At 46.9% G+C, this 24667-nt stretch overlaps 1 protein-coding gene across 3 annotated transcripts in view; it reads left to right on the top strand.

Annotated features, from left to right (window-relative positions):
* Positions 1 to 24667, top strand: part of NECAB2 (N-terminal EF-hand calcium binding protein 2) — a 52066-nt gene that overhangs the window by 9814 nt on the left and 17585 nt on the right. For 2 of the 3 annotated variants that reach the window (XM_004944143.5, XM_414072.6), the window contains exon 3: positions 16119 to 16227. In XM_004944143.5, the coding sequence (XP_004944200.1) occupies positions 16119 to 16227 (109 nt within the window). Of the gene's footprint in view, positions 1 to 16118; positions 16228 to 24667 lie in introns of those variants that run through there. The other variant, XM_040646039.2, reaches the window with a different exon arrangement.

Raw genomic sequence — 24667 nt, 5'->3', positions numbered from 1 at the left:
TCATGGCTTTGCCTTTGGTTGCTTTTATCACATCTTAAGAAGATGCCAGGCTAGAGCTGCAACACCCCATATTACATATCAGGATAGAAAACCACCTGCACCTAAAAACCCTCTGATTGCACACAGCTCTTCCTTCCACAGCCACAACTGTGTGCCTGTTTTGCAATCTGTGCTTTACTATGAGCTCTCAGAGCATTGTGGTCCCTGCTCCTAATGAATTACTCATCAAAAACCACTTAGCTTCCAGGTCAGGGTAATTACCTGCTGCTTGGCTACTGCTCTTCACATCCAGGGAAAACCTTGAGCTATTCATATCTCGCTGGTGCATCCAGATTAATTCATTAGTTCTAAGTAAGAATATTTATAATTCTTGCATAATAAAAAACAGTATTAGCAGCCACCCACGTTTAAGTGGAAAAAATGAAGTGATGAATTAAGTTTTTAAAGTATGGCTAAAAGTGTTGGGTTCTTCCATGACCTGGCATCCAGTCTGAATTTATTTTTCTTGCTTAAAAATAAATCATAACAATCAACACCTTGCATTTTGATAGTCTAAATTTCATGTGGCAAACAAGAAGCACCTTGTAAAACTACATAACTGTTTATTTGTAAAGGGAAGTTTTGGTCTGCTTTCAGTTATTCAGACTTCTGTATAAAATATGTTTCCTAGCTCTCCTCATTGTACATTTAGTTATCCTTCCAAGTTCTTGCTGAGTTCATCATGTGTGGCTTTGAAGAGATGACATCTGTTTAAATCAGGACATGCTGTTCCCAAAGTGATAAACAAACCTATCAACCAGATGAATTTTGAGCTAATGCAAAAATTATGAAAGATGTTTTTTGGCCTTCCCTACAAGCTGTCATTAGATGTGTCCTATACTTCTGCCCACCCTTTAAACCCTTGAAATTGATGTACTGAATGAGGTTTTAATTTCTGCCATTGATCAGCTTGGTGATGGTAATTTCCCAATGTTTGTGCCACCAAGCCCTTCCGGGGATGCTTTTTCCTTTCAGCACAGGTATGAGGGTATTTGGTGCCCACTGTGTTGCAGCAGTAAAGAGCTGAGGTAATTTTAGAACCCTTCTCTCATCATTAGCAGATGTATATTAGAACCAAGGTTTTTTATACTTATTGAGCTGGGCCACCTTTATTCTGCCAAGTGGATGGACCTTACACTGAGTGCATAGGGTCAGGACTACAGGCTACATTAAGCGCTATATCTCCCTGCACTGTGGGCTAACACACAGCAGTCCGGCTTTTACCAGGGCCCACGTGTGGTTTATCTGGTGCAAGGTTGGATGCAGCCCAGAAACTCTCCCATGAGCTCAAGCCACTGATATGGTCAGCATATGGGATTAATTTCCACAAGATAACTGTTCATTTCCTGCCTATTTCTGCAGAGCAAAGTTTTACAGCCCATCACTCCCTAAAATTGCTACTCCCGACCTGCTCCTAAAGCTTATCCCTGCCAAGATGAAAATAGAAAGTACCATGAAAGCTTGTGAAGAAAACGTTGCTCTATTTAAGCAGAGTGCCTGGCCTTCCAGGCAGCTGTCTTGTTGACACTTCAGTTAATACCTGATAGCCTTAGTATCTAATTGGTGCCATGCAGAGTGCCCATCCTCATTACTCAAGTTATGAATCAGCTGAGAGCAGTGGATGCTTGCTGCTAATTCCCAGGCAGGCTTAATGGGGGATTGCTAAGAGAATTTGGCAGTGGCTTCTTCTGAACTTTCACCCACTGAGCACATCTTTTAAGGAATGAGTCTCATGAATGAAGCCCACTTCCCCAGACACATCCTAAGCACACCTGCAAAATGGGGACAGAGGGGTCTGGCCTGGCTTTTGGGTTAGGTTAGCCATCAGCCTAGCCTCCTTCAATGCCTTTAACGCACAAAGAGAGACAAACAGCAGCACTTGGGTCAAAGGCATTGAGGTCATGGAGCAGGGGTTACTGTTTCTGCCTGGCCTATTTCGGACCATTTGATCCAGTCTGCTTTCAAGTACGCCAATTAAGGTTTGAAACCCAGTGACAACAGTCTTTTTTTTCTTCTCTCTCTGTGCTGGGAGATGTGGGCTTTCTTCTGTCACCCTCATTATATACCTCAGACTGAAAAGAAGTGAATGGTTCTCCGATTTAATGGCTGTGTTACAGGTTGTGAAGGGTGGGGATAAGGGATCGTGGTTTCCCAAGGAGGCTTTGAAAAGCTGCTCAATTAGTTCATGGGGACTTTCAAAGGAAATTTTTATTTCTGGAGCCAAAGTTGAGAAATTTAATTGGATACTGCATAGCAAATGTGTCTACGCAGCATGATGACAACCAGCAAAGGGCACTGTGAGACATTTTCAGAGCTCCTTGAGATCTCTGGCGAAAAAAAAAAAACATGAGCTTTGTCATCAATGGCTCAAAAGTGGTGAGTTTTGCGCTGGTTTCCTTGGATCATGGACATCCCTGGATGCTCCCAGCTGTCCTGGAGACCTGCAGCTGTAGCTGTCCTAATGTTTGCTATATTCATGCATTTCCCTTGCAGATAGGTCTGTATTTGTGAGCTGTCCTGACATCTCTCCCCATTGGGTTGGTGATATGAGCCCCAACCCTGCTGCAGGAGGAGGGCATCCACATGGAAGTCTCCACTACTTGGAAATGGCAGCACGAGACAGGGCAAGGGCTGTGATGGATGTTGGCAGCTCAGACACCTTGGGCACTGTTCCATCCATCTCATTACTGTCTTGTGTTGCTGTATCAGGAAACTTTCAAGGTAGATCTAGCAAATCAATATTCCTCCTGCTAAATTTGTCATGGGTTGTTGTTTTGTTTTTGTTTTTTGGGGCTTTTTTTTTTTTTTTTTTTGTTGGTTGGTTGGTTTTAGCAGGGATGAAATTCTAAAATGCCTGGAAAGGACTTTTCTAACATAGATGACTATAGTGGTTGGGCAAATGGGAGGTCTGGGTGACTCAACTGATGTGTGGCCATGCCCAGCACACACTGTCCAGGAAGGGCTGGGTGGTTCTCAGGGCCGAGCTACTAGGGTACATTTGTATTTGTTCTGATTTAGCCAAACACTGCCAAGCCTGGGGCCACTTTGGGTAACTTAGAGTCACAGAATCATAGAATCACTAAGGTTGGAAAAGGTGTCTAAGATCATTTTGTCCAACTATGCACCTACCACCATTGTTGCCCACTAAACCATGATCCTTAGTGCCACATTTCACACCCACTGCCCACGTCCCTCAGTGCCACATCCCCACAGCTCTGGGACACCTCCAGGGATGGGGACTCCCCCCCCCCCCCCTCCCTGGGCAGCTGTGCCACTGCCTCACTGCTCTTTGGGAGAACAAATTGTTCCCAATACCCAACCTGACCCTCTCCTGGAAAAACTTGAGGCCATCACTTCTCATCCCATCACTGTTACCTGAGAGCAGAATCTGACCCCCCCTGACCACAACCTCCTGTCTGGGGTTGCAGACCCATGAGCTCTTCCCTGAACTCCTCTTCTCCAAACTGACCCATCCCATTCCTTCATCTGCTCCCACAGGACTGTGCTCAGACTCCTCATATCTTTGTTGCCCTTCTCTGGACATGCTCCAGAGCCAAGCAATGTGCTTATCTATCATGCAGGAGAGCTATAGAACTTGCTGCCTTTTCATGCTTCACAGCTCAAGTTAGTCATTTTTTAGGGCTCTTTATTAAATACTTGTGGCATCCAGTTTCACTGCTTGACGTTTGTCTGAACAACCTTAGCGAGCAATGGATTTCCCTTGGGAGTGCTGTGCAGATGGAGTGCTTCTTCCTTCTCCTGGCAGTGGGGCTCTCCTCTGCCTTTCAGCTAGAGCCCTGGGTGAAGAAAAATCACTGTGCTGCCCTCCCACTGCCCGCCCCATTGCCACGCAGAGCGGGGGCTCTGCCTTCGCCTCTAATTATGTTCTGCTGCAACCCGCTGCCTTTATTGAAGGTGGTTCATTAGAGCTGTTAAAATTAAATAAGGCAAAAATTGTAACCAGAACTGCTGCAAAGAATCCTTATAATTCCCTAGCAATTTTTTGCCAGACAATTGTGGAAAATATGTTCTGTCAGCCTACGTTTGGGCAGTTGGCCAGGAGCAGCTATAAATCATGGGATCTCTTTCTTCCTATTATCTCTCTCACTCTTTTTTCCCAGATAATACTGACCACAGAGAGAGGAATAACTGTCTTACCAGCACACGGTGGGGAGGGAGATGATGCCCTTTGTCACACAGCCGCAGCTGGCACCTGGTTGGCCAGCAGACGTACTCTGAAAATAAGTATTTTCCTTTCTAAAGGGTTTTCTGCTCATCACAAGATGTTTCCTTTCCAGCTGACTGCTTTGCTGGCTCTCAAGCATGTTACACTCCATTAAGCAAGGCTGATTTTCCTTCCTTTTTAGGCTGAATTTATATCAGCAAACAGGCCCAGATTAACCAAAATTAAAGTATTCACCCTCACAGGCCCTTTTTTACTGCGCACCAGACAGCTGTTAGGAATGAATAGCTGATAGCATTCTGTGCTTTGTTCCCAGAGATGGGGATCAGGACCTGGAGATGTGGCTGTGCTGGGCTCTTTGTTCAGAGCAAACTTAACACCTTGCAAAAGGGTCTTTCTTATACTTTTGTAGCTGGAGTGATAGCAGCTTTAATTAATGTGCTTGGTACATGTTAAGCAGTCAGGGGAAGGTGCATGCTGTAATGGGAAGTGCTCACTTGCACAAGACTGAAACCAAGATGAAATATTGATGGTGTGCAGAGGGAGGAGCCAGGTTTGTTCCCTGCATCTTCTAACCCAGTAACTGGGAAACAGCAGAGCACAGGTCTTGAAAAAGGAATTCCTAAGTTGAAAACCAGAGGGGGAAACACTTTGGTAACAATTAACTTGAGGAAGGGTGAAGCGGAAGAAGTTATAAATGCAGGACTGTGCATAGCAGGGAGAAAAAAAAACATAGCAAGGACTGAAGGCCGGTGAGGGGATCCAGCCCACTCCAGTTGAGTCATCATAGAATCATAGAATGGCCAGAGTTGAAAACACCCACAGTGATCACGTAGTTCCAACCCCCTGCTATGTGCAGGTTTGCCAACCACCAGACCAGGCTGCCCAGAGCCACATCCAGCCTGGCCTTGAATGCCTTCAGGGATGGGGCATCCACAACCTCCTTGGGCAACCTGTTCAGTGCATCACCACCCTCTGAGTGAAAAACTTCCTACTTATATCTAACCCAAATCTCCTCTGTCTTAGTTTAAAACCATTCCCCCTTGAAGTCCTCCCTTGTCCACAGGCTAGAGCTCTTTGCTGCAGGAATCAGCTGAGCAAAGAGATCTGCCTTGTTTTAGAGATCATGAACCAGAAATTCTGGGTCCTGGAGCTGGTCTCTTCCTTTCCATGTGCTTTCTCTGAGCCTCTCACTGAACCAAGCAAATGTATTCATGCAGTGAGCGGCTGAATAACCACAGCAACATGAAAGCGAGCAGCTTTCTTATATCATAAATCACTACAGAACAGCACTGGTCCCTTGTGGCATTGTATGAGCAGGGATTTTTCCTTTTTGCCTCCTTCTGTCTACAGTTTTAATATTCCAGTTTCAAGCTCGCAGTGTGTGTTTTTTGCTCTGATACATGGAGGTTGGATGGCTGAACCTTTGAGTTACCAACCTGCTGAGCATTTTGATCCTTTTATAGAGGAATGGGGATTAAATGCTCCTCACAGCCCGACACAGTGCTGGTTGGTGCAGGGGCTGGCAGGCAGGAAACAGGCTGGGTGAGCTCCTTTCTGCAGAAGCATGCCAGTGTACTCCAGGAGAAGACCTTCTCTTTAATTAGGGTGGAAATATGTTTTCTCCTGTGGCAAAATCAGAGCCCTCCATCAGAGGTTTACTATGAAGGGTGGTGCCAATCCCTAAGCCCCCGTCGCTCAGCCTGCCTAGGAGGTTTGCTGGGGTTTCCCCAGAAGGGAACAGCATCGCAAAGCATCCTCAGATGTGCTCAGTGGGGTCTTGCCAGGACAAAGCAAGCAGGGGAGCGCCCAAAGTACCCTTGGCTAATTATATCTCTGTGTTTCAGGTCTTGCAGGAGATCTGTGCAGTACCAAGACCCTCTGCAGCAACAGTGTTTTTGTAGAGATTGCACTGTATTTGCCATACCCCATATCATCCTTGGGTCCTTTTCTTTGTAGATGAAAAAGACACATGTATGTAAAGCTCAGGTGCATACATCCAGGTGGCAGAGCAGCTCACCAGTCCTGCTAAGTTCACCTACCCCTCTGTGCACTGAGCCAGTCTGGAGACGCAGTGTTTGATGAAAGCTTGGAAACACAGGAAGGTTCAAAGTGTATCCACAGAGCACAACATGGGCACATTGGTGTGCCCTGGCACTGCAAACCTCAAGGAAGGAGAAGAAAGCTCAAAGGAGTTCATGTTCATGTTGTAAGCTCTGGAGCATCAGTGTTGAGCAGTGGGTTCAGGAGAATCTCATGAGGTTCAGCAATGACAAGTACAAGTTCTGCACCTGGGGCATAGCAGCCCTCACTACTGTTACAGGTTGGGAGATGTAAGGATGGAGTACAGCCCTGCTGAAAAGGACCTTGGGGTACTGGTGGGTGGCAACTGGACATGAGCCATCAGTGTGCCCTCACACCCAGAAAGCCAACTGTACCCTGGGCTGCATCCAAAGCAGAGCGGCCAGCCAGGCAGGGAGGGGATATACCCCTCTGCTCTGTGCTGTTACACCTCACCTGGAGCACTGTGTCCAGATGGGAGTGCTCAGTGCGGGAGAGATGTGGACCTGATGGTGTGCCTTCAGAGGAAGGAGCACAAAAATGACCCAAGGGATGGAACACCTCCCTACAGGGACATGCTGAAAGCTGAGGCTGTGCAGCACGGAGAAGGGAAGGCTGCAGGGAGACCTGAGAGCAGTCTGTCAGTATCTAAAGGGGCTGTAAGAAAGAAGGGGACTACTCTTCAGCAGAAACAGAATAAGGGGAAATGGTAAAGAAGGAAGAAGGGAAGGGAGCAGCATTCCCTGTGTCCAGCCTGAGGACAGAGCTGTGCTGGGAGGTGAGGGCAAGGCACGTGGAAGCGCTGCTCTGGAAAAAAACTTGGATTCAGCAAAAGCTGAGTAGTACAGAACATTAAAAATTCACAAAGACTGCACTGTAACCCGCTCTCCAAGAGGAGAATTTTAACAAGCAGTGGCAGAGATGAATACTCCAAAGAGCAGGGCAGAAGGGAGCCTGCAATAGAGCAGTTGTGTGGGATATTTGGGGCTTTATGTATCAGTGGTTCTCGATTTGCTGTGAGAAATCACAGGAGGTGGATTTCTGTGGGATTATTTTTGTATTTTCCTTGCAGTTGGCAGTGCCGAGCTGTGGGGATCTGGGACCCTCCTGATGTAGTTTGGTGCTGCAGAGGCTCCTGCTCCTCACCATAGGATGCTATGCTGTTTTATGTGTAACTGGGGAAAATGCACTGAAATATCTTTCCACTTGCTTAAAGCTGGAAAGCCTGATAACAGTCCAGTTGTTTTTTTTTTTTCCTAATCTGAAATGATCCACCTGTAAAAAAATAAACAGAGAAGATATGAATGCTGCACTTTTGTTAAAAGGTAGTTGAGGAAGAATGTGATTAAAGATGTGCTTATTAAATTTGCTGGAGCAGGAATTAATATTTGTTTTGTTTTGTTTTGTTTCTCTTTGCAATCTTTCCAGAGCAGATGTGCCTTCCCTGCAGGGATGCTCTACTTCTGTGGTGCTCAGCTGCTTTGCAAAGCAAACAGATGAAAGCGCCTGGAAAGGTCTGCACACTGCTGGCTTAGAGACATTAAATACCTCTGGCAGTGCTGGGGCTCCTATCCCACCCAGGCTGAATCGCAGGGGATGCTAAGCTGTGCATAAGGATGGAGCTCAGTTTAGGGCTGGAGTTTGGCATAGGGCTGATGATGAGCATAGGGCTGGCACTGAGAATAGCACTGGTGCCTATCACAGATAGGGCTGGTGCTGAGAATATGGCTGGAATTCAGCATAGGGCTGGTGCTGGGCATTGGGCTGACATTTGACTGTGAGAATATCTGAGAGGGGCAGAAGCTTTATTAAGGGAGAGCAAAAATTTAAGAGCAAATGCCCTACAAACCCATGGGACCCAGTGGCTCTGCTGAGTCATGGAGCAAAGGAAACTTCCAAACAGATGTATCTGGAGAAGGTTTGGCCATGGACAAAGGAACCAATGGGAGAGGGACCCTTGGACAGAAGCAGCAGTTTGTTTTAGAGCCTGTGACTTTTGTAATAGGAGTTTGTAATAGGGGACCATTGGCTCTCAAGAGCTCAAGGAGCTGGGTGTCCTGTCTGCTGCAGATGGCACTGCATGAGGATAACTCCTGCTTTCTGAGATTGCAAATGGGAGATCTGCTTTCCAGATAAGTTTAATTGACTGCCTTCATCATGGTGCAGCTTGTTAGCTGGGTGGAATATCAGCAGTGCTGCCAATGCAATCTGGTTATTGCTCCATGGGGCTGCGGAAAGCAAGGAGTTTGTAGCTCCGTAATCCTCTGTAATTTGCTGCTAATTTGTCTACAGCCAACAGCTCTAGCGCTTCATCTGCACATCTGGGAAGGAAAAGAGCAACAGTTAATGAGGAGGGTAATGGTTTGCTAATGCATAAAAATGAACTATTTGTTAAACAGGTAGCAAGCAACTATGGCACTTAATATTCTGATACACCAGTTCAGTATTAGATTTTCTCCTGCTGTTGACTTTTAGCATATTTCCCATGGTTAGCAAACTCTCCCTGCAGAACAGCTAGCTTTAATGCACCGCAGAAGATGGGTTCTGTTCTTCTTTAGGAAGGTTTTCTTGGGAGAATGTTACCTTAAATGGAGGCAGGGATATTTAAGGTCATAACCTGCAGCTGTTGGGATTACTGCAGCACATTCAGTTACTGACAGGCCTGAGCTACTTCATCTCCTGTTTTTCTATAGCACAATGATAGATTAAGGCAGCTCTGTAGACTACTACTCCTCTGCTAAGCAGCAATTGCACTGACCATGGCCAGGCTGTTTGTACCCTGGCAAAGTCTGATCCCAGCATTTAATTAATGAAAGAATGGGAATTTCTGTGGAAGGTGTTCAGAAAAACAATGGTGTGATGTCCAAAGCTGGGATATGGAGTGAGAGCAGGAAAAAAAAGCACATTTAAATCAGCTTGTTACAACAGGGGGAGGGTTACCTGGAAAATCAAAAGCAGTAAAACCTTAACAAAAGACAGCAGGAGACCATGTGCTCTATCCCTTCTGCATGTCTCCTGCCTACCAGCCTACATTTGATTTCTATCTATAGCTCCCATTAAAACTAATTTCAAAATTACTTCTAATTCCGGGATGACAAAAAGCTTGATTTGAAGATAAAGGCTGAGCAGCTTGGTGACAATGCTGGCATGCTAATGGACACTGCTGGATGCCTGGCATTGCTGGTGAATGAGGTCCAGCTATCTGACTATAAGAGAAATCTGCATTTTTCCTCAGGCCATGTCCCGAAGGGAAGATTGCCAGCCACGCTGTTGCATGTGCAAGGGAAGGAAGTAAGCCAGCTTCAGACCTTGAGGAGACAGACCACAGAAACATGTACAATGAGGGAAACTGGACCCTTATTCCTTCTCAGAGAAGAAGGGAGGAGTCTTCCCTTGGCCCAAAGCACCCCTCAGCAACAAGTGTAGGACTCTGGGTATGGAAAGAGGACAGGATGAGGATAATGCCTCAGACCTAGGAACAGACAGCCAAGGACTCAAAGAAAGGAGAAGGATGTTAGTGACTGGGGACTCCTCTCTGCAAGGCACTGAGGCTCCTGTTTGCCACTTGGATATCTCCAGAGAGGTTTGCTGCCTGTCGGGGGCCTACATTTTTGACTTCAAGAAGAGGCTACTAGGTGTGACAAAGTGTGGGGACTGCTACCCGCTACTTCTGCTCATTCAAATTGGGTTACAGGAGGCTGCAATGAGGAAGTTACAAAATATTTAAAAAGACCTTCTGTCCCATGAGAGGATGTTGAAGGGATCGGGAATACAGGTAGTTTTCTCTTCCATCCTCCTGGTTGGTGACTGGGCAGAAGGAGGAAAACAGACCAGTTGAATGAATGGCTGTGAGGATGGTGTCACACTCAGAGTTTTGGGTACTATAACCTTGGATGCAATTTCAATTCTTCGATAGACCAGGCATGTTGACATCAGATGAGACACAACTGACCAGGAGGGGCAAGAATGTTCTGGGTATCAAGCTGGCCGGGCTCATCGCCAGAGCTTTAAGCTAGATTTGATGCAGGGAGAGGATGGTCTTTTAAGTAAAAGAGAAGGATTGGGGAACACTGTCACTTTTGGAAGCAGCAGGGGAAAACCTCAGATTTGTCCCAAAGGAATCTGAGAGAACTCCTTCAAGAAAGTAACACAGCTGGTAGCCCAGATGAACCGCCTCTGCACCAGTCACACAGCATGGGCAATAAGGAGGGGAATGGGAAGCCACAGTGCAATTAGGAAGCTATGATCTAATATCTATCACAGAAATGTAGTGTGGCAAATCATACAACTGGAACACTATAGCTGAAAGCAGCACGCTTTTCAGAAGAGAGAGGGAGGGGAGGAGGGGCGGGGGAGTTGCCCTCTGTGTTAAGAAGTGGATAGGCTGTGAAGAGCTAAAAAACAGTCACCAACAGGTTGAGAGTTTGTGAGTTAAAATTAGGGACCAGGCCAAGAAAGTTCATCTTGTGGTTGGGACTGCCTGGTCAAGGGAAGCCAGTTGATGAGGCCGTCTTGCTTCAGCTACAAGAGGCACTGCACTCACAGGTTCTCATCCTGATGGGGATTTCAACCATTTGGATGTCTGCTGCGAAAATAACACAGTGAGCTGCAAGCAATCCAGGAGACTCTTGGAGTCTTGATGATAACTTTCTGATCCAGGTATTGGACAGACCAACCAGAGAATCATTACTAGACCTGTGCTCATCAGTGCAGAGGTCATTAAATAGTTTAAGACTTTTTACATGGTCTGATAGTGATAGGACATGAAGGATTTAGATTTAAATTAGATATTAGAAGGAATTTTTATTTTACTCAGTGGGCAGTGAGACACTGGCACCGCTGCTCAGAGGTGTGGGTGCCCCATCCCTGGAGGTTCCCGAGGCTGTGGATGGGGCTCTGGGCAGCCTAAGCTGGTGGGGGCACCCATCCCACACCTGGGGGATTGCAACTCTAGTTTTTAAGCTCCCATCCAACTAAAGCCATCTATAATTCTGTGATTCTATGTTTCTGTGATCTGCTGCAGAGCAGAAAGCAAGAGAACAAAACTGACTAAATAGGTTTTGTGATGAAATTTGTTTTGATGTGGAAAGAAGTACCTTAAACTTCTGAAGAAGAGCTGATCTTTGTTGCTGGGGTAAATAACTCGAGATGGAATGGGTTGACTGGGGGATGTCCTTTGCTATTTTGTGAGTTATGTCTCTCAATGGACTGCTCTGAGTGTAGAGAGAGAAGAAATGGGAGGTAAAAATTTCCAGATGTGAGGGGATTGTATGGGAACAACTCATTGCTCCCATCAGCAGCCACAGCCAGCATTAGGAAACATACAGAAGTGCTTCAAACAGAACTCGGTGGTGGTGGGAACACCAGTCTGACCCCAGGTCATCTGTGTGCATCACTCCAGCCTGGTGTCATCCCTTGGCAAAACATCTGGGCTGGGTGATAGCTAACTGCCATGAGCAAAAAGGTGATTTTGGAGTCATTTAAAGCATTCCTTTCACTAGGAAATTACTATAATCTTAGCAATTTACTTCTTCCTCCTGCTGATCTCAGGTTGATGAAGGGTCCCATTCTGAAGCCAGCTAAGCCTTGCTGGCCTCTGTACCTACATATAACCCAGAGAAAGAAAAAAAAAAGCAGTTGTTTTTGTTCACAGGTCACAGTAATCTGATTTTCTTATCCATAGTTCTGTTGGAGCTTGAACACTACACAGGACTAAAGTGTTTTAGTGACTGTACGGTAATAAAAATAAGGAACAAAATGTATTTCTATTATTGCTAGGTAATATATGAGCAGTTCCAACCTGATATAACTCCAACTGGACTTAGCGAACAGAATTTTACTTCGTAGTTGCTTTAAGCTCTTTGTATCTCCGAGTGAATTTCCAATACTCAGCCAACACATTTCCTGTATTTTGGATGATTTATGGCCCTGGCTTCATTTCCCCCCATTGCATCAGTGGGTGGGACCAGCCTGATTGCATGGGTTAGAAAGCACCAAAACTGCTCCCAAACTCACCAGGTTGTTATGATGACAAATGGAGCAATGGTGAAACCCCCGCAAGGCAGCCCGATGATCTCTGTCACACCCTCCTCTCCCTAGCTAGTTTTAACTTTGATGGCTCTGTGTGGCTGGAAATTCACTTCGGCAAATTCCTGTGATTGAATTATTTTGAGAAGCTGAAGTGCAAAGAAGATGGTGCACTCCAAAAGGAATGATTGCAGAACAGCTGCCGCCCAGTTATCTCTTCCCGCAGTCACTCAGTGCCTGGGCACACAATTTCTGGCTGGTGACATTCACCCTTGCGGACAGCTCAGGTGCTGACCCACAGGACTGGGTTTAGCCCCTTGAAGGTGCAGTGAACAGGTGGAGCAGGTTGCCTGCCTTTAGTAGGCTCACCCACATGAAAAAGTGGTTGTTGTTTCTCTGGGTCTTACAGATACTTACTTTGATTAATGAGATTGGTGCAGAGTCTCAATTTTTCCATTACCCTTCTTACCCAAAGCAGAAGTGAGTTCTAAAGGCTGAAATGCCTCCATGGGAGCTCAGGCAGGTAGGCTGCGTGGGAACGCTTGGTAAGACATTCATCCAACTGGTGAGTTCCTATCTCACACACAACAGCTTTCAGGAAAAGCAGGTTCCGGAGACTTATCCACCCTCAGTGAGAGCAGACATGGCTGCTGTCAGGACAATCTTGCTTTGCTGTGACTCTCTTGATAAGACTGCTCCTGGAGTGCAGCATGTCCTTTGGCTCTTATCGCAGACATGTGTCCATGGTGTTGTGAGCATCCTCCCTGCACAGGATTTTCCACCACTTCAATCTCATCTCCCACAGCCCAGCCCCTCTGCTTCCTCTTATCACTCAAGCTCCCTGAAGCTGTCCCCATCTGCTGTCTCCAGCAGTGTGCTGCTCCCAGCCTGTGTTGCAATTATAGATATGCAGTCCCGGGATGACCTTGTTACTCTGCCATGCTTTTACCTTCTGTGTTTGCAGGCAGGTATTTAAGCTGCACTAAAGAACAATCAGCTTTAAGCTGACTGCTGCTGGTGGTGTTATCTAGTGGGAAATGAATGTCTCCAGTACTGTTTGCCAGTCAAAATTACACATTTCCCTATTCACATTCTGTGGAGTCTCCAAAACACAAATGAAATTTACTGTCACCTCCTTCTTCTTCTAGATCCCTCACTCACCCATCATTGCTCTGTGCGCTTAAACGCCACAGGGCCATTCCCACACTGGGTGCTGCAATAAGCCTTCAGCACACAAATTTGTGCTGTGTTTCTGTTGCAGTGTCACTGTGATGCTGCCACCCTGTGCTGCTGGGGCTGCGGGCTGCTGTGGGGCTGCTGCTCACTGATTGACTCTTGCAACCGGATAAATAAACCTTGTAAGAGCTAAGGAGGATTAAAGTGCAATAGACAAGTTGTAAGAAAAAAACAGGTAAAGGAAAATGCTTTTTCCTGAATCTTCCCAGTACCTTTTACTGTGTCTTTTGGAGGCAAGTGAGCTGTAAACTCAGATTAAAGCACTTTACTGAAAAAAAGTCACCTGACTTTACAGATTCTCTTTCCCAGAAAGCTGACATAAAGAATTTCCTGGGAGATTAACTCTGCCTGCCCTTCATGAGGAAACATAGCTTTGAGGTGAGCAAGTGTTGACTTCAGGTTTGCAGCAAAGGTACAGAACAGTTCAGACCTCGTGGAAAAGAAAAATTACTATCCTTTTGAGCTTGGTGCTGGCAGACACCCAGTTGTTGCCAATTGGGATCAGTCAGCCCTTGTTCTTGGTGAGGACACTGAATTAGAGCACCGTGGTGGCATTGCTCCTCCAGTGTGCAGAGGTGGATGTGGCTCGTGTGAATGGAGCCACTGCTCTGGGTGCAGCCTCTAAATGCAATAGACCATCACCATTGTGTTTGCATCCAAGTGCCAAAGTCTGCTCCAGCTGGGATGTTTTGAGCAATAAGCACTTGCTTAAATATCTCCCCCCACCAAATGCTTTGGTTTTCTGCCTTCATATACCTGCTATCATTAAACAAACTACTTTTTTTTTTTTTTGAGACACTCTCAAGTTTGAGTCTTTTCCCTGCCAGTGAACATCCATCCCAAAACTGGAATTAAGCCCACAGTGCCTGAGTACCCAGTGCTTTGGGACAGAACTTCATCGGGCAGTGAGCCCTGATCCCACGGAATGTATTAGGGGATGGTGCACCATTATTTTGCAACCTTTCTGCAGAAATGAGTTCATATTCTGGGGAAGGAACGCAGCTGAGGGTTCTCTATAGGCACTGTTCTTCTCAGAAAATTATACCCTTTTCACCCATGATTGTTTGAGATTTTGTTCTCCTACTGTGTTCCTTTTGTAATTGCCAATTAAACAGATATCTGAGAGTCGATTCATCACCACTCTAACTTCATCTGTGTCAGGCAGGCGAAACTGGGTTAGCATTTGGCAATGCAAATATGTTTTAGGAGCAGCAGACTTATTTAGTTCAGAGAAGAATTATTGAGGTGTATGTGGTAAGTTGGCTAATTTTGTCCTTGAGCATCATTTCCTGAAAAAACAGCAACAGGGTTTATAGCTGATTTGATTAAATAATAAATGATATCTTCTCCTGCTGCAAAGTTTTTGACATTTCCAGTCTACAAACTTCTGAGGCTGTCAATGGCCAAGCTCTTGGCAGTAGTTGACACATGGCCAGATCTTTACAGCTGGAGGTTACTTTCTGATCTGAGTTGGGAGTAGAGCACCTTTCCCACAGACAGCGGCCATCTTCAGGGCCACCCCACAACTCTGGAGGTGAGGATGGCAAAGTACCCCAGTATATATGGCTGGAGGGGGCACCAACACAAACCTGTGAGAAGGTGTTTGCCAGTGAGCTTGCTGCAAGTCCAGCTCTTGGTGCTCAGGAGAGCACTGCTAAACCTATGACTCGTGACTCCTTCAATAGGACCTGAGCTGCTGGCTTTACATTGCACCAGAGGACTTTCAGGTTGGATAATTAGGGGGAAAAAATCTCATTCTTCCAATACCTAGTGAGGCACTGGCACAGCTGCCCAGAGGGATGGTGGAGTCATCATCCCTGGAGGTGTTCAAGAAACATGGAGATGTTACACTGAATGATGGGATTCAGTGGTATGGTGGGGATGTGTTGGTGGTTGGACTTGATGACCTTAGTGGTCTTTCCAACCTTAATGATTCTATGATTCCATTATTCCTTTGTGTGCTTCAGCTCTGCCAGCAGGCACTGTGAGCTGTCCCGTATGGCCAGGCAGATGGATCCTGTATGTCACCACCTCCCTGCCAAAGCAAAGGCACAACATTAAGGTTACACAGCCCTTATGTGTTTAAACAGTTGGCAGCTGAAGCAAAATGTGCCATGCTATGTTTGTTAGCTGCGTTTCTGTCCAGTCTGGTGTTGGAGAAGATGGAATGGAGTTGGTACTGCGGGGTCTGTCACTAAGCCCAGCCCGAGCCCATTCTGTGTGTGTTAAACATCCCTTAGTGAGCATCCTGAACATATGGCAGGCAAAATGCTCCTCCATTTATTTTATGTAATTAAGTTTTAGGATGAAGCTTGCAAGCTTTTCCTCTTTGGGCTTGCTTTGGGTTAATTAACCCAATTAGTTGCTAACAGCCAAAGTCTCTGCACCCAGGAGCAATGCAGCTGTCCCTGGTGCTGCTGGAGATACCAGAACTCCCAGTGCAGTGTATTGGCTCTGCCTGCAGAGCAGGTCCTGCAGAACTACCTGGAGACCCTCTGGGATCCCGTGTGGGAACAGCTCTTGGTTTCACATCACTTTGCCCCTTCCTTACGCTCTGTGTTGCTGTTTGCAGATGATGGGAAGCTGTCCCTGGAGGAGTTCCAGGCCTTTTTTTCCGATGGGACGCTCAATGAGGAGGAACTCGAGAAGCTCTTCCACACCATCGACTCAGACAACACTAAGTAAGTTCCCCCCATCCCACAGAGCTGGGGGCATGGTGTTTGGGTGCTCCGCAGGGGATGCAGACATGTAGACCCTTTTGCCAAACACTGCAAAGTCTCCATATCTGCTGGGTCTGTGTCTCATTGTGGTGGCTCCTGCACCCCTTTTCTCTTGGTGTTTATTTATTTATTTTTTTTTCCAAGCTGCTTTCTTTCATGCAATTTGATCTCTGTGATATCTGAAGTGATGCTTAGTGTTACCTGTGAGGACATTTCAACAGCCCTTTTGCTTTTCCACTCCATTTAAAAGCTTTGCTGCACTGTAAAAGGTAACAGTGTGAATCTGCAAGCTCCACCCTGCCCAGCTATCTTGCCCACAGCAAACAGAGAATTGAGAGGAGGTCTGCAAAACAAAGTTTGCCATCAAAACTACATTACAGCTAGAGTGGAAAATGAAGAAAGTTGTGTTCCTACTGATTTTAGTAATTGCTATTGCCACCTAAATTGCAAAATGTGGATTTGATTTCCTGGAGCAGTTTTAGGAGCAGGGGAACTGTGTAGACAAAACAAATGCCTGTGCTGGTTTCTTGACTTGGTTTGGTTGGGAAGGGCATGGGAAGGAGAACAGTTGGGCAGGTGGGTGGGAGATGGGTTTGTCCTATGATGCAGGTACAGCCATGGGTCATAGGAACATAGGCTCTTTTGGGAACACAGCACCCAGCACAACACCTGGTTGTCAGCAGGGTGCAATTAGGAGAGTGCAGAACCGAAATGAGACACCCAAAAGCAGCCAAAGGATTAGTGGAACTTAATTCTTCCTGATGGCCTTGTAAAAGTCCCCAGGAGGTCAGTGATGTGGCTGGATGGACCTGAGTGAGGAGCATGGCTTTGTGCAGATGCAGTTATGGGATGGCACCGTGTTCTATTATCCTATTCCAGGGTCAGTTCTTGGCTCAAAACACAACGGTATTGCTATTGCACTCCTGGTGCATAGTGTTGGCAGAAGTAGAAAAGTTCCCTATCTGCAGCAAAGCCATCCTGCTGTCCCCATCCATGCTGGTTATTGCATCTGGCAGTAGGAACAGCAAAATGTCACGTACTTCAATTGCTTTTGGCAACTTATATTCAAAATCCTGCTGTTGCTGAAAAGAGATGATCAAGTGGTGTTTTCCTCTCCATGGTGAACACTCCCTTCTGCCTTCCTTCTTCACGTTCAAAGCAGGAGGCAAAGCAAGATGCTGCCAGGGACTGATTTGTCACTGTGGTGTTGGCTGCTCACCCAGGCTTTGGCAGTGCTTTATGTGGAACTGCCTGAAAACTAATGGGGTGTTAATAATACATTACTGTTGATATCAATGCCATCGGAAATGCACAAATTATGTGTATAATGCACAAACACATATGCATACACATTTAAATATATGTATATATGCATATAGATCTGATTTAGCTGCAGAACAAGGCTTTAGAAGTTATTCTCACCTGGGAAATGCTGTCAATTTGCAGTTGTTTACTCCTCTTGGCGCTCCCTGAGCTGTGGGACGGCTGTAGGGCACAGCCTCCAGAACTATGGAGGTTCCTCCAGAACTATGGAGGGCACAGCATAGTTCTGGAGGCTGTGCCCGTGTGCATTGCACACCCAAGGAAAGCAGCAGCCTCTTACCAACGTGGGGCTGGAGACAGCTGTGCAAGCCAGGCTGGTGCCCAGGCACTGGGAGTGAGTTTATGCATCACAGAGCTCCTCTGATGTCAGATCTTCTGAAAATACCACCGTGCCCTGCAGCCAGCTTGTAACCCTCCTGCCCCCACTGCCCCACTGCAGCCCTGTGGTGGAACCCAAGAATCAGACTCCATTAGTGCCTCAGTGCTCCAGGAGAGATCTCACAGTGCAGAGCAGAGAGGCACATCCCCTCCCTGCCCTGCTATCTGCACTGCTTTGGATGCAGCCCGGGATATGGTTTGCTTTCTGGGTATGAGGGCACACTGTTGCCTCACGTTGAGCTGCCACCCACCAGTACCCCCAGGTCCTTTTCAGCAGGACTATGCTCCATCCTTACATCCTCCAGCTTGTACTGATAGTGAGGGTTGCCACAACCCAGGTGTAGACCTTGCACTTGACTTTGTTGAACCTAATGAGGTTCTCCTGGGCCCACTCTCAAGCCTGTCTATGTCTCTCTGGATGGCATCCTGTCTCTCAGGTGCATCAACTACACCACACGGCTTGGTGTTGTCCATGAACTTGCCAAGGGTGTACTTGACCCCGCTATCAGTGTGACTGCTGAAGATATTAAAGGGCATCAGTCCCCTGAGGGACACCCAATCCTGTCATAACACTAAGTGTCTCATTGTATTTGTATGTACCCTGGAGCTCTTTCATGCCATAAAACCATTCCTGGAACCAGGGAGGAAGGAGATGTGGGGGCCTGGCCCAGTAGTGGGTTAGCAATGCTCCATGGGCTTCCATCAGCAGGGCTGCATCCCCTCAGTGATGCTCATCCCTAATGGCAGAAGAGGAGAGGTCAGGTGTGGCTGTTAACCAAACTAATTTAGCCCTAGCAGAGGATTTTAGCGATTCCTTTTGTATCATATACATTTTTCACAGCTACAGAGGAGAGTCTTTGGGAAGAGGTGTGCACACTGGAGCAGGACTCCTCCAATGAGCTGTACATGTCCATTCACAGGGAGCCAGAACACAGCATTAGCACTCTGCTGCACTACCATTCATTATCTCCTAGATAGGCTTACAGCTATTCTTTTAATTGCTTTATCCCCTTCACTCCCTCTAAGTAAGCTCTTCTCTCCAGTGGCAAGCACTAGAAAAGCTGGGAGTGTGCACGCAGTATAATTAACAAAAGCAGCACCACTTCTCAGAAGCCTTTAGCAGCTTCCCTAGTCTTCTACTTTTTCTGGAGGACTGTGATAAATGAAAGAACAACGGTGGTTAGGTTTTCCCTGCACCAAATCCTGCAGCATACAGCCTTGTGGTGCAGGGCTGTGCCAAAGCCCCCCCTTAGATGTGCCCAGTCCCATTGGGCACAGCAGCTCCACAGCTACTTGCAGGCTGCTTGCAGCAGAACGAACAAGATGGGACACATCTGTATTTTGCATGCTTTTAATTGCGCAGAAGCTGTTTAGGATGGTATTAAAGCTAAGGAGCAGAAGTGAGATGCCATGTGCAATTGTGACTTGCTGGTGGAAGGTCTGTGCATGGACCTAATCGCAGTGGCTGTGTGCAGCCAGAAGCTCCCAGACCAGGATGATTGCTTTTGTGCATGATTTCTGCTTCCTTGATAGTTTGATTGCAATGATAACTGAAGATCAAAATAGTTTTAAGTTGGAGTCTGTGCAAGCACATAGGACTGTGAAGCTTAGTGTTCTACAATAATCCAAGAAGAATACAGACAGAGAGGGGTAAGGTGCTGCTGGGAATCTGAGCTGCTGCTGGTCTGCAGGAGAGGGGTGTCCAAAAACTCCCATTCTGGGGATGCATATGAGAAATAAGGCATCCTGGTGAGAATGAAGATGGAGGCAAAGGAGTTCAAAACATGTTCTGAATATTCATCACGGAACAGCTTGCAAAGAAGCTTGTTGTGTTCAAACTAAAGCTGTGCTTTTTGTTTCCATGGAGGGAAAACCTGGGCAGAAATGGAGCTTGGCATCATTGCAAGGGCCATCCTCTTAGGAACACAAGGTTCCTTACAGCCTGGGAGGAGCAGTTCTTGAGAGCAGCTCTGCAGAGGAGGACTTCGGGGTCCTGGTGGATGAAAAACTCAATCTGAGCCAGCAGTGTGCTCTTGCAGCTCAGAGAGCAAATGGTATCCTGAGCTCCATCAGAAGAGGGGTGGCCAGCAGCGACAGGGAGATGATTGTGCCTCTCTACTCTGCCCTCGTGAGATCCCATGTGGAGTACTGCGTCCAGGCCTGGGGCCCCCAGTACAAGAAAGACAGAGAGCTGTTGGAGAGGGTCCAGAGCAGGGCCACAAAGATGATCAGAGGGCTGCAGCACCTGCCCTATTGAAGACAGGCTGAGGGAGCTGGGCTTGTTCAGCTTGGAGAAGAGAAGGCTACGAGGTGACCTCATTGCAGCCTTTCCGTACCTAAAGGGAGCCTATAAACAGGAGGGGAGTCAACTCCTTGAAAGGGTGGATAATAGCAGGACAAGGGGAAATGGTTTTAAGTTGAAGGAGGGAAGATTTAGGTTGGATATCAGGGAAGTTCTTTACTATGAGAGTGCTGCCCAGAGAAGTTGTGGATGCCCCATCCCTGGAGGTGTTCAAGGCCAGGTTGGATGGCAGCGTGGTCTAGTATTAAATGTGGAGGTTGGTGGCCCTGCATTCAGCAGGGGGATTGGAGCTTGATGATCCTTGAGATCCCTTTCAACCTGGGCCATTTTGTGATTCTGTGATTCTGTGCCTGACAAGCGCACAGCCCGGCCAGTGCACGGACAGCTCTGGTACCTCTCATTCCGCAACAGCCTGGGTTTCTCCCGCTCTTGGAGTTGTGTTTCTCGGTTCTGTTACCATCCATGTTTTGCCTTCCCCAGACCTGCGTGAGGTCTGTGTTCATCTGATGAGGGGGCACTGAGGCAGAGGGGGGCTGAGCTGTCCTCCCAGATCTGAACAGAAAGCCCTTCTGCTTTCGGGGCAAGGAATGTTGATTATGATTCTTTTTTCGTGTCTTTCCTTCCCTAATCTTGTCTGTTTGCATTACAAACCTGATTCAGTGTAGTGCTGGTTTTGTCTGGGAGCTAAAGCCCACATTTGCAAAGATGGATGTACTCACTGAAACCAACTTAATTTCTGTATATTGTTCTCAATTAGCCCTCTGGGAAACCAACTACAGCTCACATAACCAGCTGAAATTTTGATTAACCTATCAAGAGACAATTCCAGTCCCTTCAGAAAGGGACAAAATGATTGCATGAAAATTATATGTCTGGCTCTCATTTCTGGCTCTCAGCAGCCTGGTCACTTGGTAGGCTTTGTGCAAGATGTTTCTGAGCTCTAGCCCATTCTCCTCTGTGACTACAACTTTCTTGTGTTGTCCACACTGAGCTGAACTTCTAGGGGTGAATGAATGCTTGGTGCCAACACTGCTGCTCAGCTCACTGGGAATGTCCTCAGGAGGAACATGAAGATGGAAAAACAGCACAGTAGGTCATATGAGAAGACATTTGAGTGTATGTTGCTATCTCTAATGCTGCCTCCCAGCATTTCCAAGCAGCCTCTGTATGACAGAGCCCAGCTAACACAGCAGCAGCATGAGGACTGTGGGCTGAGTTTGCTGTGCTGACATCATGAACAGTGTCACCAACCAGAGTTTCCCAGCTGAAACTGGAGCTTGACTGTATTCTTCATATGTTGTGGGGTTGCTCTGCATCAGATGTTTCTTTTTCCAGATAACAGAAAAACACCATGATCTTGCCGTAAAAACAGAAGTGACTAAGATATCTGGTTCTAACCAGCTGCTTGTGTTTGAGTCATACAGGCATTCAGAGAGATTGCAGCTTTTTAGTTCAAGCTTCAGCATTGTGTATTTATCCACATGCTTTCTCTGAAGGAGTGAGGGCATCTGGCTGCTGCTGGGGGGAGCAGCAGCTGCCAAAAGGCTGAACCAAGAGAGAGGCTCTTTACATCACCTTTTTTAGTAGCAGGAGAGGAAACACATGAGAAACAAAGATATGGGTTAAAAAGCCAGGAGGGTGTTCTTGCTTTGCTCTCCTGCTGGCTCCCTGCAGGCTGTATGCTGCATATCCCAACCTGCATCTCTGCTGTTCAGAGTCCTTCCTCTGTTCCTTGCAGCCATGGTTTTGAGAAAGTAAGGAAAACATCTGAAAACGCAAGGAAAATTGCATTATACTGCCAGCATAAGACTGCAGACAGCTGAGATGAGAAGGCTGAGTGCAGCGCTGCTGGCATGCAGTGGGTGGCACTGCATTAGTTAATGAGAGCTATTTATCTCAAGAAATCACATCCGGTGTGTACTGGCTTATGTATCAAGCAGAAACAGGCAGAGTGTTGCATGTTTCTCTTTGTATTTCTTACTGGTGAGGCCACATCTCGAGTGCTATGTTCAATCTTGGGCTCCTTACTACAGGAAAGACATGGAGGCCCTGGAGTGTGTCCAGGGAAGGGAGCGGAGCTGTGAGAGGTCTGAGCACAGTGCTGTGGGAGCAACTGAGAGAACGGGATGGGTCATTGTGGAGAAGAGGAGCTCAGGGGAGAGCTCATGGCTCTGCAACCCCTGACAGGAGGTTGTGGGGAGGAGGGGTCGGCCTCTGCTCCCAGGTAACAGCAGTAGGGTGAGAGTGATGGCCTCATGTTGAGGGTCAGGTTGGGTACTGGGAACAATTCCTTCTCCCCAAGAGCACTGATGCAGTGGCACAGCTGCCCAGGGAGGGGGAGAGTCCCCATCCCTGGGTGTGTCCCAGAGCTGTGGGGATGTGGCACTGAGTGATGTGGGCAGTCGGCATGGTGGGGATGGGCTGGGTTGAGCTTGGGGATCTGAGAGGTCTTTTCCAGCCTCAGTGATTCTGTGATTTTGTGTTTCTTCATCCCAAAAGAGATTGCTGACTGACTGGTACCATTACCAGTTTGTGCAAAATCAGAGAACCCCTCTGCCCAAAAATAAGGAGAGTATTTAATTGGTTTTCTTTTAATGCTTTGGTTTGAACACTGAGCTAAAAAAATATGAGGGTAAAAACTTGGATGAGTAACCTCTCATTTGATCAGCTGGGTACACGCAGCCCTTCCCTGTCCTCTGCAACTGGAAGCCGAGCAGTCATGTCAGGCAGGGTACACACAGCCTCTACTCAGTGTGGGCACTTCTGCTGGAAGGCATTCCCTGCAGCAAGGCCAAACAAACAGGAGAATAATCCGAGGCTTAATCAGTGTCAAAGCGTCATTCCTCCTCCTGGGAGTTACCTGTAGGTTACAATTAAATCTGCCTTCTCTTGTCTTTGGTGCACTTGCGCGCAGAGTGATGTTTTCAAGATGAAGTCATCCATCCAAAAAAAAAAAAAAAAAAAGGAGGATTTACATGCAATTTATTAGAGTTTTGGCACACACAGAGACTTCGGAAAGTTCAATGTGGTACTAAATGTCTGTTTTCTTTAAGGTGATGGCTCTGCTTAGGATCAGGCTCAGTAAATCAGCATGTGACATCAATCTATTTTTCCAAGCCGTCACTTGCACTGTAAGCAGGCATTTTATTGTGTTCCTTCTTCTTTCTCAGAGTTTTTATGACAGTTTTGAGAGTTTTAGTTTTGCAAGAAAGAGGTTGGAGGTTGAAGGTCCTGGCTGTCTGTGGCCAAGTGGAGGCAGAAGTTTTTGTTCACTGCATGGAAAATGTGGTTCTCCCAAGATTAAATGGGGCAGACAGACTGCATTGGGAATAGGTGGTGTCTTTGTCTTCCGCTTCCAAGGATGGGGGGAAGGCAGCTGAGGTCCTCACCACCCTATTTCCACCACCCTGACACAGATCTGCTGTTTTGGGTAAGGAATCATGTTCTGTGGCCGGGAAGTTGTGTGAGGCATGCACAGAGCCAGGCTGGCACTAGGGCATTGGCATATCCATTGGTGGATGTGTATGGCTGCATATCAGTGTGCTGAGGGAGCCAGGAGCTGACCTGGCCATAAAATGCAGCAGCAGGAAGGACTCTTTAAGCAAACACTGTTCTTTATATTTTGTCAGTGATTCCCTGAAAGGAAAAGGAAACAACACTTTGTGCTGTTGCATGAGAATGTTTGGAACAGCATGGTGATTAATTCTCTCCACCCTGAAACGCTGCCCAGGTTTGTTTTATCACCAGCAGGAGAAGCAGCATTGCTGCCAGAACACACTATCTGCACTGTGCCCAGCCTTGTGCTGGTGATGCTCAGCCCTCACTTGCCGTGGAAGGGACACGGGGGCATGGGCTGCATGGATGGAGCGAGCCTCCAAGGAAACATGAGCAATCCTTGTAAAAGAATTTTCACTTTTCCAGACCCAGGGAGTTCCACTCTACATTAATCTGTGATGATTTTGAACATCAGAGATTCTCTTCAACAAGTTTTATAGACTCTCCAGTTCATTTTTATGAGGTTTATTAATGCTGCAAGCCAAATGCAATTGCATTGCAGGTCATTGCTTGGGGAAGAGATTTCCCCTGACATCCATAATCACTGACGTGGGAGCTGCCCTGTGACATGCTATGGGGCATGGCACCAGCACCAACACAACTGGTGTCTGGACTAGGTCCAGGCATTACGATCTGTTGCTCTGCAAATCATGCCTCCCAGCTTTGCAATCAAAGTGGAAATAGCTCTAGTTACACACATGTCCTACCTACTGTTGAGGAATGTGTGCTGACCCAAGCTGAATTCAGCATCTCCCAGCCTGGCAGAAAGGATGCAGCAAGCAGCTTTGCTCAAAGAACCCAACCTGGGCTGCATGGTGGCTCCAAGGCTGGGGGACACATTGA

This window comes from Gallus gallus, chromosome 11 (genome assembly GCF_016699485.2).
Source record: "Gallus gallus isolate bGalGal1 chromosome 11, bGalGal1.mat.broiler.GRCg7b, whole genome shotgun sequence".
In the NCBI taxonomy this organism is placed as follows: domain Eukaryota; kingdom Metazoa; phylum Chordata; class Aves; order Galliformes; family Phasianidae; genus Gallus; species Gallus gallus.
Note: the sequence above shows the minus strand (reverse complement) of the source record. Positions and strands in the feature narration are given on the sequence as shown.